Source organism: Colobus angolensis, unplaced genomic scaffold, assembly GCF_000951035.1.
Source record: "Colobus angolensis palliatus isolate OR3802 unplaced genomic scaffold, Cang.pa_1.0 Scaffold201, whole genome shotgun sequence".
NCBI classification, from domain to species: Eukaryota; Metazoa; Chordata; class Mammalia; order Primates; family Cercopithecidae; genus Colobus; species Colobus angolensis.
In genome coordinates, this window is record NW_012115167.1 from 5,130,049 (window position 1) to 5,145,751 (window position 15,703).

Below are 15,703 nucleotides of genomic sequence, written 5' to 3' on the forward strand. Positions count from 1 at the left end.
TAGCCAGGCATGGTGGTGTGTGCCTGTATTCCCAGCTACTTGGGAGGCTGAGGCAGGAGAATCACTTGAATCTGGGAGGTGGAGGTTTGCAGTGAATTGAGATCACACCACTGCACACTAGCCTGGTTGACAGAGCAAGACTCTGACTCAATAAATAAATAAAAATAAAAGAAAAAGAAAAAAAAGAAAAAAAAGGAAGGTACATAGTTATGACAAAGCCAGTTCAAACGAGCTCCTTTTAACGTTTTTAGGTTCTGTCACAGGGTACACCTAATTCGTTTCCCTCCATGTTTCTTTTTTTTTTTTTTTTGAAACAGAGTCTCACTCTGTCACCTAGACTCGAGTGCAGTAGTGAGATCTCAGCTTGCTGCAACCTCTGCCTCCTGGGCTCAAGCGATCCTCCCATTTCAGCCTCCAAAGCAGCTGGAACTACAGGCATGCACCACCATGCCTGGCTAATTTTTTGTAATTTTTTTTAGTAGAGATGGGGTTTCACCATGTTGCCCAGGCTCATCTCAAGCTCTTGAACTCAAGCCACCTTGGCCTCCCCAAATGCTATAATTACAGGCATGAGCCACAGTGCCTGGCCTAGCCTCCATGATTCTTAAACATACCATCAAATATGTAAACATTTTCTGAAGCTCCAGAAGAGTGGTCTTGTGCTTCATATCCTCTGAATACTGAAAATCATGAGAAAACGCCATTAAAAACACAGACATGATGGTAGTAAATTAGGCATTCTAGCAAAGAAAGTCTTGCAATTGTGCACTGTATCTGTTTTCATTCTTTTGGCTATATAAAAGAAAAACACTGACACATTCAATTCTTTGGTAATTATAGCATTAAAAATTGTAATACTTTGTTACATAACTACAGCCATCACTATCAATCATATAAGGAAACTGAAGAGAGATTTTTAAAAATCACTTTCTAGGTTAACACTTATTTCATACAATGCTGATGATTTCCAAGAATGCAAGAATGAAAAACACTTCAGGTGCAATCAAAGTTGTCTTCCACAAGTAAACCTACACATTAAAAAAAAAAATACATTTGAAATATTAACCAATGACATCCCATCATCATTTATTCATATCTTTACTCTTTCTGGAACAGTATATTCTTCACAATGAAGATGAGTATCAGCCAGGATCTTTGAAAACTGTCTAAACATTCAACTATCAATAACTCAAATTCAGGAATCTGGCTAGACTCACACATTAGAGACTTAGTATTGAACACCAAGCCTTATCAGAAAGATCCATATTCATGCAAGGTACTTACTAGACATATTCTACCTCACTCAAGTATTAAATCTATAAAGTAGGTATTATCCTTATTACAAATTATTACCTCTCACAACTTTGAAAGTCTTGTGGAGTAATAGGCGTCCACATGTCAAGAGTATACATTAGTTATTTTTGCCAGCTTTATGGAAGTAAGACTGCAAGTAATATGGCTCTGCTGTTTAGCAGCTTATAATCAAATTGAGGTCAAGATATGGACTAAAACAGAGATCTGTTCACCATGTAATTACTATAAAATTATATATTAAATGCAACAGGAATTGAATAAAGGGAATCAACAAAATTGGCAAAATAACTCCAGTGTACTCCTATTATATGAGAGGCTTAATATTCCATATTACGAAAAAAGTCACACAAAATGAAATTTTCCAATGTATCAAAGCACTGATTCAGAATACAAAAAAGGTCAGGAATAAAGACCTGGATTTATATTTTTATTTTTAGAGAACACAGTATGAGTTGGCTCAAGAAAAGAGTGCCTAAATTTATTAAAGTCAAGCAACAACGAGGGAATTTTACTTAATGTGCAATTTTAATATAAATACATAGCCTGTATCTATATGTATTAACTACCTAAAAAAATGTGTTCACATCCATTAGGATGGCTATTATTAAAAACAAACAGAAAATGACAAGCGTTAGCAAGAATGTAGAGAAATTAAACCCTTGTGCATGTAAAACGGTGTAAGCCCTGTGGAAAAGGTAAGACTATTCCTCAAAAAATTAAACACAGAATTCCCGTATGATCCAACAATTCCACTTCTGGTATACACCGAAAACTAGTAAAAGCAGGAACTCAAACATGTTTGTACACCCATGTCCATAACAGCATTATTCAGAACAGCCAAAAGGTGAAAGCAACCCAAGTATCCACTGACAAGTGAAAGAATACACAAAATGTGGTACATAAATACAATAAATTATAATTCCGCCTTAAAAAGGAAAGAACTTCTGATACATACAACAGCATGGACAACCCTTGAAGATACCTTAAGTAAAATAAGCCACTCACAGCCAGTCACAAAAGGGCTGATACTATATGACTCCACTTATATGAGGTACCTGAAACAGCGAAATTCACAGAGATGGAAGGTAGAACAGTGGTTGCAAGGGGGGTTTGGAGGGAGAATGGAGAGTTAAGTGTTTAACAAGTTTCTGTGGGGAAGGTGAAAAAGTTCGAGATGGCATGGTGGTGATGGCTGCAAAATAATGTGAATGTATTTAATCCCACGAACTGTATATATGTATAAATGGTTCAAATGATGAATTTTATGTTGTATGTATTTCACCACAATTAGAATATATGTAGCTTTCTTTAAATTTTCTGTGAGCATCAGAAAAGGAACAACAGAAATAACTGAAGTGTTCATCTTAAGAATAAAGTGCTCACTTGACTAGAGTACTTGCCAGAATCCTATCAAATTCTGTTAAGAATTTTTGACTGGGCACGGTGGCTATAACCTGTAATCCCAGCACTTTCAGAGGCTAAGGCGGGTGGATTACGAGGTCAGGAGTTTGATATCAGCCTGGCCAAGATGGTGAAACCCTGTCTCTGCTAAAAATACAAAAATTAGCCAGGCACCTGTAATCTCAGCTACTCGGGAGGCTGAGGCAGGAGAACTGCCTTAACTCGGGAGGTGGAGGTTGCAGTGAGCTGAGATCGCGCCACTGCACTCTAGCTTGGGCAACAAAGCAAGACCTCGTCTCAAAAAAATTTTTTTCTATGTACATAGGTCTACATTTTTTTTTTTTTTAGCTGTTTACTCTTATTTTAGATTCAGGGGTACATATACAGGTTTGTTATACAGGTAAACCATGTGTAACGGGAGTTTGGTATATAGATTGTTCTATCACCCAGGTAATAATAGTACCAATAGGTAGTTTTTTAATCCTGATCCTCTTCTCACACTCCACCCTCAGAGAGGACACAATGGCCATTGTTCCCGTGTGTCCATATGTACTCAACACTTAGCTCCCACTTATAAATGAGAACATATGGTATTTGGTTCCCTGTTGGTGTGTTAGTTCACTTAGGATAATGGCCTCCAGTTCCATACATGTTGTTGCAAAAGACATGGTCTTATTCTTTTTTACAGCTGCATAGTATTCTATGCTGTATATGTACTACATTTTCGTTATCTAGTCCACTGCTGATGGGCATGTAGGTTGATTCCACGTTTTTGCTATTGTGAACAGTGCACGAGGATGTGTCTTTACGGTAGGATGTTTTATATTTCTTTGGGTATATACCCAATGGGACAGCTGAGCCGAATAGTAATTCTGTTTTATTTTAGAAATTGCCAAGGTGCCTCCCACAATGGCTGAACTAATTTACATTTCCACCAGCAGTGTATACGCATTCCCTTTTCTTTGCAACATTGCCAGCATGTTATTTTTTGACTTTTTATTAACAGCTATTCTGACTGGTTTGAGATAGTATCTTACTGCAGTTTAGTTTTGTATTTCTCTAATGATTAGTAATACTGAGCATTTTCTCGTATGCTTATTGGCCGCATGTACGTCTTCTTTCAAAAAGTGTCTGTTCGTGTCCTTTGTCTACTTCCTGTTTTTTTCCTTTTTATAGATAATCTTGCTCTGTCACCTAGGTTGGAATGCAGTGGCACAATCTCGGCTCACTGCAACCTCTGCCTCCCGGGATCAAGCGATTCTCCTGGCCCGGCCTCCCGAGTAGCTGGGACTATAGGCACGTGCCACCACACACAGCCTTTTTTTTTTTTTCCCCCGAGAGAAGTCTCCCTCTTGTCTCCCAAGTTTGAGTGCAATGGCTCCATCTCAGCTAACTGCAACCTCTGCTTCCCGAGTTCAAACAATTCTTCTGCCTCTGCCTTCCAAGTAGCTGGGATTGAGTCACCTGCCATCATGCCTGGCTAATTTTTGTATGCTGGCCAGGCTGGTCTCAAGCTCCTGACCTCAGGTGATCTGCCTGCCTCGGCCTTTCAAGGGGTTGGGATTATAGGCGTGTGCTACTGCGCCTGGCCAAATGCCTTTTTTTTTTCTTTTGAGACAAAGTCTCACTCTGTCGCCCAGGCTGCAATGCATTGGCGTCATCTTGGCCCACTGCAACCTCCACCTCCTGGGTTCAAGCGATTCTCCTGCCTCAGCCTCCCAAATAGCTAGGATTAGAGGCACCCACCACCACACCCAGCTATATTTTTTGTGTTTTTAGTAGAGATGGGGTTTCACCATGTTGGCCAGGATGGTCTTGATCTCCTAACTTCGTGATCCGCCCACCTCTGCCTCCCAAAGTGCTGGGATAACAGGCGTGAGCCACTGCACCCCACACACGGCTAACTTTTGTATATTTGGTAGAGATAGGGTTTCACCATACTGGCCAAGCTGCTTTGTCCACTTTTTAATGGGGTTGTTTTTGCTGGTAAATTTAGTTTTTAACTAAAAATACCATTTATGAGACCTACTCATAATCAGCACATCTGAGTGTTCCTTCTGTTTCTACTGGTTCCTATAAGTGTTAATAGCTTTAAAGGTGGTTATCAATATGAAGAAGAAAAACCAAGAAGCATGACCAAGTTGCCAGCTAGAAAGAAAACCACTGAAAACATGCTTCTTTAATAACAACTGCTTTTATAAGACTATGCCAGTGGGTATACCAAATTTATTCAGAAATATTTCCATAAGCTAAATGAACTATTCAACTACTTTTAGTCATAATGTACAGAATAGATTTTAAAATAATCAGTAACTAAAGCCAAAACACCCAGAACCACTTGAGTAAACTATAAACTGGAGACTTTAAAGAGTAACTTAACAAAGAATCCAGAGAAAGTATATAAAGCACTGCAATACTTAACAGGGAAAAAGAAACCAAGACAAAAGATAACATGATGAGGCCAGGCTTGGTAGCTTTACACCAATAATCCCAGCACTTTAGAAGGCCAAGTTAGAGCATCTAGTAAGCCCAGGATTTGAGACCAGCCTGGGCAACACAGTGAGACCCTGTCTCTACAAAAAGTAAAAGTAAAAAAATTAGCCAGGCATAGTGGCATATGCCTATAGTCCCAGTTACTCAGGAGGCTGAGGTGGGAGTATCACTTGAGCTCAGAATGTCAACACTGCAGTGAGCTATGTTCACGCCACTGCACTCCAGTCAGGGTGACAGACACTGAGGCTTGCCTCAGAAAAATAAAAATAAAAAAATCCGAGGGCAAGTATAAAGGAAGTTCATCAAAAAACCCTAAAAGCAGCACAAAAGGCAAACTAAAGAATACCCCATGGTTGGCCGGGCATGGTGGCTCACACCTGTAATCCCAGTACTTTGGGAAGTTGAAATGGGAGGATCGCTTGAGGCCAGGAGTTGGAGACCACCCTGGTCAACACAGAGAGACCCCATCTCTATTTATTATTTTAAAAAACAAACAAAAATAGCCCAAGATAAAAAAGAATGAAAACTAGAAATTGAATAAAAATAACATGAAGCAAAGCTTACACAAACAAATTAGGTCCACAATCCGATTCACTTTGGGATAAATATAAAAGATACAAGCTCAGTGATTCTGGTAATATTTCTCTACTTGGATTCAGGGTTTCCTTATTTTCTCTGTAATAAAAATATGTATGTATTTATTTTTGTTTTTTATTCTCATATGTTCTCTCAGTGAATGCGTTTTTACTGAAAACATGATATTCACTGTATACAGAGTATGTATATTCCATAGCTGTTTTCCTTTGAGAACTAAATTGTACTACAGCATTATGAGTAATCTACTAAAATGTAAAACTATGTAAAATACACATTAGCTAGTTATTGTAATCAAATTTACTCTTACTTATTCACAAATTATTTTTTCAAACAACATTTACTACACTGAAATAAAAATTTATCAACAAAATATTAAAATCTGCTTTATAATTTTGATTTTTAAAGTGAGGAAAATTCTACCTTGGCAGTGAAGACAGCCTGTCTTGCCTCAGGTATCATATAAAGTTGCTGAATAGTAGAAGCCAAGTAACAAGTAGCTCCAAGGTTAGTAAGGCCAACAAATCTACATTCAGCACGGACATCTTCATGAGGCCAGTAGTCCCATTTATAAGGTGCATGGGCTGCTGAAGAAAGAGGGAGGAAAAGATCCCCCCCAACCGAACTATGAAACATAATGTATTTTGCTTACATTAACAGCCTCTACTTCCATTAGTTACCCTGTTAATATAGATTATACATAATTTTTTAAATAAAAAAACACATATGAAAACTTATTTTCTAAAAATTCAAGACTTTTAAAACTTGATTTTACTTGGCATCAAATTACTTTTACAAAAAAGCCAAAGTATTTAAAATGCATATAAAAAGGTCCTTCACATCAATGTTTACTTTTTAACTTTAATAACACCCTACCAATAATCATTTATAATGTTAAAGTGTGTGAAGAGAAGATTCTTTTAACAGTGCCCTCAAAATCTTATTTCTGAATTCAAACTGTATAAAGCTTAAAGGAAAAGAAGAATGCTTACACTGCATGTGTTGTGCCATAACCCAGTTGTGTATTAGCCTGTAGTTCTCAACAGACCCCTTTACCATCTCTACTAACAAATCGTAAGCAGCAGCTCTTGAAGAATGTGATTTGCACTTTGGCTGCTGTCGGTCCTTAAGACTTGGCAACAAAAACAGGAGATTGAAGATATCTCTCAAAAATTCCTAGGGAGTAAAAGGAAACATAAGTTATCTTATGAGATATTAATTACATTCCAAATACAGTTAACATATAAACAGGATGACAAGCTACAATTAAGCTACTCAAAAACATATAGCAGCATGATATACTATCATCTGAAAGTCTTCCCTATGTTCATTTCTTAGAAAAAACGAAGGCAGCGATCATCTTTTACTCTTCTCTCCTTTTTGATACCTAATTAGCTCATTCTTAGACTTTTCACATACAATGTTGTTATTTTCTCCATTAAGCAATGTAAAGTTTTTGTTAAGTCCTCATTAGTCCCTTGACAAGTCTGACTGGTGCTTTTGCATTAACTTTTCCCTTACTTCACTCTACTAATAAATAATAGCAACAGTATCAGTGGCAAAATCCAGTTTACTCATACTGTTGAAAGGTAGTACTGTTGTACTTTTTCCAAAATGTAGTCTGAGAAAGTGGGTGCTGGGTTATCTTTTCCACTTGTTCTTTTCTAATTGGTCCTTTGTTATTTTACCAAGTGATCACCCTCACACATCCCAAATAGTACTATGACACATTGTTCTGGAGAGAGAACACAGTAAGACTGAGACTCTTGCTACCCACAGAAAGGCAGGCCTTTGCCTACAGTCTGCAAACATCACCAGTAAGTAAACAGCTCCCTACCTTGATACAAAACTCTCTAAGTGAGAACAGTGGCTCACTGTGCCTAACAGGTTTATGCTAAAGACCTGTTTTCTTTTCAGGAATCTGGAATTTGGGCAACTCTGGTCAGTTTCACAGGCACTATGTGACTACGTAATCCACCCTGTGATAAAACCAAGGACTCCTAGGCTCAAGAGAACTTTCTTGGTAGACAATTCACATGCGTCATCATGCTCACTGAGCACATCTTGTGGAACTCCAGTGGAAGACAACTCTTAGAAAGTTGCAACTGGCTTCCTCCAGACTTTGCCTTGACACCTTTTTCTTTTCATGATTTTGCTTTTTATCATTTTGCTGTAATAAATCTTAGCCATGAATATGACTATATGCCGAGTCCTATGAGTCAGTGAATCAACAAACCTGGGGGTGGGTCAGGGAAACTCTTGAAAGGCGTACCAAAAAAAGAAATTTTTGAAATATTTTTCCATAATGACCTCACCTCGTTCAACTCACTATCGTTAAAGAATGTGTAATTCATAGTTCTTAGCAAAGAAAAGTAAGGTTAGCTAGGAAATATGGAAAGTGGTTAGGAGCTTTTTAAAAAAAAAAAAAAAAAAAAAGAATCTCACTGTCACCTGGGCTGGAGTGCAGTAGCACAATCTCAGCTCATTGGAACCTCCGCCTCCTGGGTTCGAGCGATTCTCCTGTCTCAGCCCCTCGAGTAGCTGGGATTACAGGCATCTGAACCTACACCCAGCTAATTTTTTGTTTTGCTGAGACGGAGTCTCGCTCTGTTGCCCAGGCTGGAGTGCAGTGGCGCCATCTCGGCTCACTACAAGCTCCGCCTCCCAGATTCACACCATTCTCCTGCCTCAGCCTCCCGAGTAGATAGGACTACAGGTGACTGATACTACGCCCAGCTAATTTTTTGTATTTTTAGTAGATACCTGGTTTCACCGTGTTAGCCAGGACCTGACCTCCTGACCTCGTGATCTGCCTGCCTCAGCCTCCCACAGGCATGAGTCACCACGCCTGGCCAATTTTTTATATTTTTAGTAGAGATGGGGTTTCACCATGTTGGCCAGGCTGATCTTGAACTCCTGACTTCGTAATTCGCCTGCCTCAGCCTCCCAAAGTGCTGGGATTACAGGTGTGAGTCACTACGCCTGGCAAAGGGCTTATTTTTATAAGACTTTATACTTCACAGAAATAAGAACCTACTCAAACTATGACCTGAGAGAATACTAAAAACAGTTTTTGGTGATTGATATGGTTTGGGTATTTGTCCAACAAAAGAATTATTGTCTTAGTCTGTTTAGGCTGCTGTAATAAAATATTGTAAACTGGGCTGGGTGCAGTGGCTCACGTCTGTAATCCCATTTCACCACATCTAATAGTGAAATGTGCTCCCCAATGTTGGAGGTGAGGTGTAGTGAGAGGTGTTTGGGCCATCAGGGCATACCCCTTAAGAGCTTGGTTCCTACCACACAGGAATGGGAGAGATCTCACTCTTTTTGAGTTCATGCAAGAGCTCTTGTTACAAAAAAAAAAAAGTGTGGCACCTCCCACCTCCCTTTCTCACCATGTGACACAGCTGTTCTCTCAAGGCCTTCTACCATGAGTAAAAGACCCCTGAGGCCTCAACAAATAAACCTCTTTTTTTATACCCAGCATCAGGTATTCCCTTACAACACCACAAAATGGAGTAATACAGCAATAGATCATAGTGTAATTTCTGACTTATAATTCAGAAGAAATTCAATTTAAAAAGTTATCCAAAACTTCCATGTGCACTAAAAACATTATGTAAATAAGGTTTTTCAGAGTTCACATACATAAAAATAGAAAGTAGGAAGAATTAATGAACACTATCATTCTAGCTTAGTATTCACCTACAACTATATTAATAAGGCCCATTCTTCTCACTAATGCATATTTTCAATAAAATTTCATTTTTTAATGTTTCATACTAGTTTGGCAAAACAAAGTATATTTATGCTCCTTTGATTGCCATGTCCTAATAAATGTAATAACTATAGAAGAAATTTAAGACAATATCATGTACACAGGAAAAATTTTTATTAACATATATTTTGTTGTAGAGAAGTATGACATGCAAATAATAAAAGATGTTCAAATACACTAATAAATACATTACAATTACATTCTGTGGGGGAGTCAAGTGGAAATACTGTGGAGGAATTAGGAAAAAATTCAGCTAAGTAAAATTTCAGAAAGGAGAGTTTGGAGACAGGGTCTCACTCCATCACCAGGCTAGATAGAATACAGTGGTGGGATCACGGTTCACTGCAGCCTCGATCTCCCAGGCTCAGTCAATCCTCCCAACTCAGCCTCCTGAGTAGCTTGAACTATAGATGCTCACCACACCTGGCTTGCTTATTTATTTATTTTATAGAGATGGGGTTTCACCAGGTTGCCCAGGCTGGTCTCCAACTCCTGGGCGCAAGCAATCCTCCTGCCTCAACCTCACGAAGTGCTGAGATTATGGCTGAGTTTATACATTTTAAGAGAGATGAATAAAAGTTGCTACAGCACTTACATTTCATTAATCTAAAAGAGGACCACAATTCTGTCTTTAAAAACATCAATTTCAATAATTTCCCAAATACATTTTGTTTACAAATACTTAAAACTCAAAAATTTACAAATTTAAAAAATCTGCCTAGGAGACACCTAGGTTTTTCAACATTCTTTAAGAAATATGTAAACAACAAAAGTTTACAGACTTGTGCACTCTGGTGGCTCTCAATCCATTACCATATTTATTTTGTTAATGCACATCCTTGACATTTGATCAAAACCTTCAAAGGCTCCTGTTTTTAATTTATCTATTGATACAAAATAATTATATGTATTAATGGAATACATGATATTTTGACTCATAAATACAATGTGTAATGATCAAATCAGGGTATTTGGAATACCCATCATTTCAAGCATTTATCATTTCTTTTACTGGGAACATTTCAAATCCTCCCTTTTAGCTATTTTGAAATACACACAAAAAATTTTTAACAATAGTTATCCTACTGTGCTACTGAGCACTAGAATTTATTACTCCAAGTGTATGTTTATATTCATTAGCAAATCTCGCTTCATCCCATCCCTTCCCAGCCAAAAATTACAAAAGTAATTGCCACGGTCTAAAAGGTTTTGTCACTCTGAAATCTGTATGTTGAAACCTAACCACCAATGTGATGGTATTAGAAGGGGGGACCTTTGGAAGGTTATTAAGTCATGAGGACTCTGCCGTTATGAAAGAAGCACTAGAGAGACCTCCTACCCCTCCCATCATCTAAGGGCTCCACAAGAAGTTGCCATCTATGAATCAAAATCTAGGCCTTCACAAGACACCGTGAATCTGCCAGAGTTTTGATCTAGTACTACTCCCAGCCTCCAGAATTGTGAAAAGTAAATTTCTGTCGTTATAAGCTGCCCACTATACAATATTTTATTTTATTTATTTTTGAGACAGAGTCTTGCTCTGTTGCCAGTCTGGAGTGCAGTGGCACAATCTTGGCTCACTGCAGCCTCCACCTCCCTGGTTCAAGGGATTCTCGTGCCTCAGCCTCCCAAGTAGCTGTGATTACAGGTACGCACCACCACGCCCAGCTAATTTTTGTATTTTTAGTAGAGACGGGGTTTCGCCACATTGGCCAGGCTGGTCTCAAACTCCTGAGCTCAAGCAATCCAGCTGCCTTGGCCTCCCAAAGTGCTAGGATTACAGACGTGAGCCACTGCGCCTAGCCCAGTTTACAGTATTTTATTACAGCAGCCTGAACAGACTAAGACAATAATGCTTTTGTTTTATACATAAAAATAATTTCCTGTGCCCACAACAGATGGCCACCTAGTTTCTATACTTCCTAAAACACAGGCTAAACTGAACCAACCAATTTTCTGCATGAAACCAGTGCTTTCCTATGACTTAATTTTTACTCATATTCTTTCCTATGACTTAAATGTTTCCCTTACTTTTCTACAAAAGATACCCATTAAAAAAGCTGTATCTGGTCAGGCGCAGTGGCTCATGCCTGTAATCCCAGCACATTGGGAGGCCAAGGTGGGGGGATCACCTGAGGTCAGGAATTCGAGACCAGCATGGCCAACATGGTGAAAATCCGCCTCTACAAAAAAAAAAAAAAAGAAAGAAAAAAAGAAAAAGAGAAAAAAGAAAAAAAAAATTAGCTGGGGGTGGTGACAAATGCTTGTAATCCCAGCTACACAGGAGGCTGAGGCAGGGGAATCACTTAAACCTGGGAGGCAGAGGTTGCAGTGGACCGAGATCATACCACTGTACTCCAACCTGGGCGAAGCTGTATCTTCTTCAAAGCCTTTCCTAATCATGTCAATGCAATCTCATCTTCTAAATCTCTGATGATATCTCTTTTTAATAACCATTATTTATTTCCATGAAGTATAAATATCATGAGCAGCCGGGCGCGGTGGCTCAAGCCTGTAATCCCAGCACTTTGGGAGGCCGAGACGGGCGGATCACGAGGTCAGGAGATCAAGACCATCCTGAGCTACATGGTGAAACCCCGTCTCTACTAAAAAATACAAAAAACTAGCCGGGGCCGGGCGCGGTGGCTCAAGCCTGTAATCCCAGCATTTTGGGAGGCCGAGACGGGTGGATCACGAGGTCAGGAGATCAAGACCATCCTGAGCTACATGGTGAAACCCCGTCTCTACTAAAAAATACAAAAACTAGCTGGGCGAGATGGCGGGCGCCTGTAGTCCCAGCTACTCGGGAGGCTGAGGCAGGAGAATGGCGTAAACCCGGGAGGCGGAGCTTGCAGTGAGTCGAGATCGCGCCACTGCACTCCAGCCTGGGCGACAGAGCTAGACTCCGTCTCCAAAAAAAAAAAAAGAAAAAAAAAAAAATTAGCTGGGTATGGTGGTGTCCACCTGTAGTCCCAGCTGCTAGGGAGGCTGAGGAGGGAGGGCTGCTGGAGCCTGGGAGGTGGAGGCTGCAGTGAACTGATTTCATGCCACTGCAGTCCAGCCTGGGTGACAGAGCCAGACCCTTGTCTCAAAGGTAATAACAATAATAATATTTTGAAGTTACTTTTACAAAATGAATAGCGAAGCATGGCGGTGTGCATTGGTTCACATCAGTAATCCCAACAGTTGGGAGGCCAAGACGGGAGGATCACTTAGGGGCAGGAGTTTGAGAACAGCCTGGGCAACACAGTAAAACCTCATCTCTACAAAAATAAATAAATAAATTAGCTGGGCATGGTGGCGTATGCCTATAGTCCCAGCTACCTGGGAGGTTGGGGCAGGTGAATCACTTGACCCAGTAGTTCAAGGCTGTAATGAGCTATGATTCTGCCACTGCACTCCAGCTTGAATATGGAGACCCTATCCACCCCTCTGGTTTTTTTTTTTTTTTTTTTTTTTAAATAATGAACTGTTATATACTGAATTTGAAAATCTGTAAGACAGCTGAAAAACAGCAAAGTATAGAACGGTGTGTTTAATGTGTTATCATGTGTACACAGTATTGCATAATGGTTAAAAGCTTGGCCAAGAGAAGAGTAAGTGACTCAGTCACACACAACTCGCTTAACCTGTCTATGCCTCAGTTGCATCATCTACCAAAATTGGGTCTAATAATATCCACCTTTTAAAGCCTCAAAAATTTGTCCTAGGATAACAACTTGTATAAATCAATAAACAGAAAACAAGTAAAAAAATAATAAAGAGAAATAAGACTTTGGAAAAAATATATTCAGCAAATACGACAGGAAGGGCTTACATATTCAAAATAAACAACTTTTGTTTTTTCGTTTTTTTTTTTTTTGAGACGGAGTCTCGTTCTGTCGCCCAGGCTGGAGTGCAGTGGCCGGATCTCAGCTCACTGCAAGCTCCGCCTCCTGGGTTACGCCATTCTCCTGCCTCAGCCTCCCGAGTAGATAGGACTACAGGTGACTGCTACTACGCCCAGCTAATTTTTTGTATTTTTAGTAGATACCTGGTTTCACCGTGTTAGCCAGGACCTGACCTCCTGACCTCGTGATCTGCCTGCCTCAGCCTCCCACAGGCATGAGTCACCACGCCTGGCCAATTTTTTATATTTTTAGTAGAGATGGGGTTTCACCATGTTGGCCAGGCTGATCTTGAACTCCTGACTTCGTAATTCGCCTGCCTCAGCCTCCCAAAGTGCTGGGATTACAGGTGTGAGTCACTACGCCTGGCAAAGGGCTTATTTTTATAAGACTTTATACTTCACAGAAATAAGAACCTACTCAAACTATGACCTGAGAGAATACTAAAAACAGTTTTTGGTGATTGATATGGTTTGGGTATTTGTCCAACAAAAGAATTATTGTCTTAGTCTGTTTAGGCTGCTGTAATAAAATATTGTAAACTGGGCTGGGTGCAGTGGCTCACGTCTGTAATCCCATTTCACCACATCTAATAGTGAAATGTGCTCCCCAATGTTGGAGGTGAGGTGTAGTGAGAGGTGTTTGGGCCATCAGGGCATACCCCTTAAGAGCTTGGTTCCTACCACACAGGAATGGGAGAGATCTCACTCTTTTTGAGTTCATGCAAGAGCTCTTGTTACAAAAAAAAAAAAGTGTGGCACCTCCCACCTCCCTTTCTCACCATGTGACACAGCTGTTCTCTCAAGGCCTTCTACCATGAGTAAAAGACCCCTGAGGCCTCAACAAATAAACCTCTTTTTTTATACCCAGCATCAGGTATTCCCTTACAACACCACAAAATGGAGTAATACAGCAATAGATCATAGTGTAATTTCTGACTTATAATTCAGAAGAAATTCAATTTAAAAAGTTATCCAAAACTTCCATGTGCACTAAAAACATTATGTAAATAAGGTTTTTCAGAGTTCACATACATAAAAATAGAAAGTAGGAAGAATTAATGAACACTATCATTCTAGCTTAGTATTCACCTACAACTATATTAATAAGGCCCATTCTTCTCACTAATGCATATTTTCAATAAAATTTCATTTTTTAATGTTTCATACTAGTTTGGCAAAACAAAGTATATTTATGCTCCTTTGATTGCCATGTCCTAATAAATGTAATAACTATAGAAGAAATTTAAGACAATATCATGTACACAGGAAAAATTTTTATTAACATATATTTTGTTGTAGAGAAGTATGACATGCAAATAATAAAAGATGTTCAAATACACTAATAAATACATTACAATTACATTCTGTGGGGGAGTCAAGTGGAAATACTGTGGAGGAATTAGGAAAAAATTCAGCTAAGTAAAATTTCAGAAAGGAGAGTTTGGAGACAGGGTCTCACTCCATCACCAGGCTAGATAGAATACAGTGGTGGGATCACGGTTCACTGCAGCCTCGATCTCCCAGGCTCAGTCAATCCTCCCAACTCAGCCTCCTGAGTAGCTTGAACTATAGATGCTCACCACACCTGGCTTGCTTATTTATTTATTTTATAGAGATGGGGTTTCACCAGGTTGCCCAGGCTGGTCTCCAACTCCTGGGCGCAAGCAATCCTCCTGCCTCAACCTCACGAAGTGCTGAGATTATGGCTGAGTTTATACATTTTAAGAGAGATGAATAAAAGTTGCTACAGCACTTACATTTCATTAATCTAAAAGAGGACCACAATTCTGTCTTTAAAAACATCAATTTCAATAATTTCCCAAATACATTTTGTTTACAAATACTTAAAACTCAAAAATTTACAAATTTAAAAAATCTGCCTAGGAGACACCTAGGTTTTTCAACATTCTTTAAGAAATATGTAAACAACAAAAGTTTACAGACTTGTGCACTCTGGTGGCTCTCAATCCATTACCATATTTATTTTGTTAATGCACATCCTTGACATTTGATCAAAACCTTCAAAGGCTCCTGTTTTTAATTTATCTATTGATACAAAATAATTATATGTATTAATGGAATACATGATATTTTGACTCATAAATACAATGTGTAATGATCAAATCAGGGTATTTGGAATACCCATCATTTCAAGCATTTATCATTTCTTTTACTGGGAACATTTCAAATCCTCCCTTTTAGCTATTTTGAAATACACACAAAAAATTTTT

At 39.1% G+C, this 15,703-nt stretch overlaps 1 protein-coding gene across 1 annotated transcript in view; it reads right to left on the bottom strand.

Moving 5' to 3' along the window:
• Window positions 1–15,703, bottom strand: part of USP34 (ubiquitin specific peptidase 34) — a 253,164-nt gene that overhangs the window by 80,213 nt on the left and 157,248 nt on the right. The window contains 3 exon segments of the mRNA XM_011941829.1: window positions 615–680; window positions 6,226–6,386; window positions 6,795–6,978. Coding sequence (XP_011797219.1) covers window positions 615–680; window positions 6,226–6,386; window positions 6,795–6,978 — 411 coding nt within the window.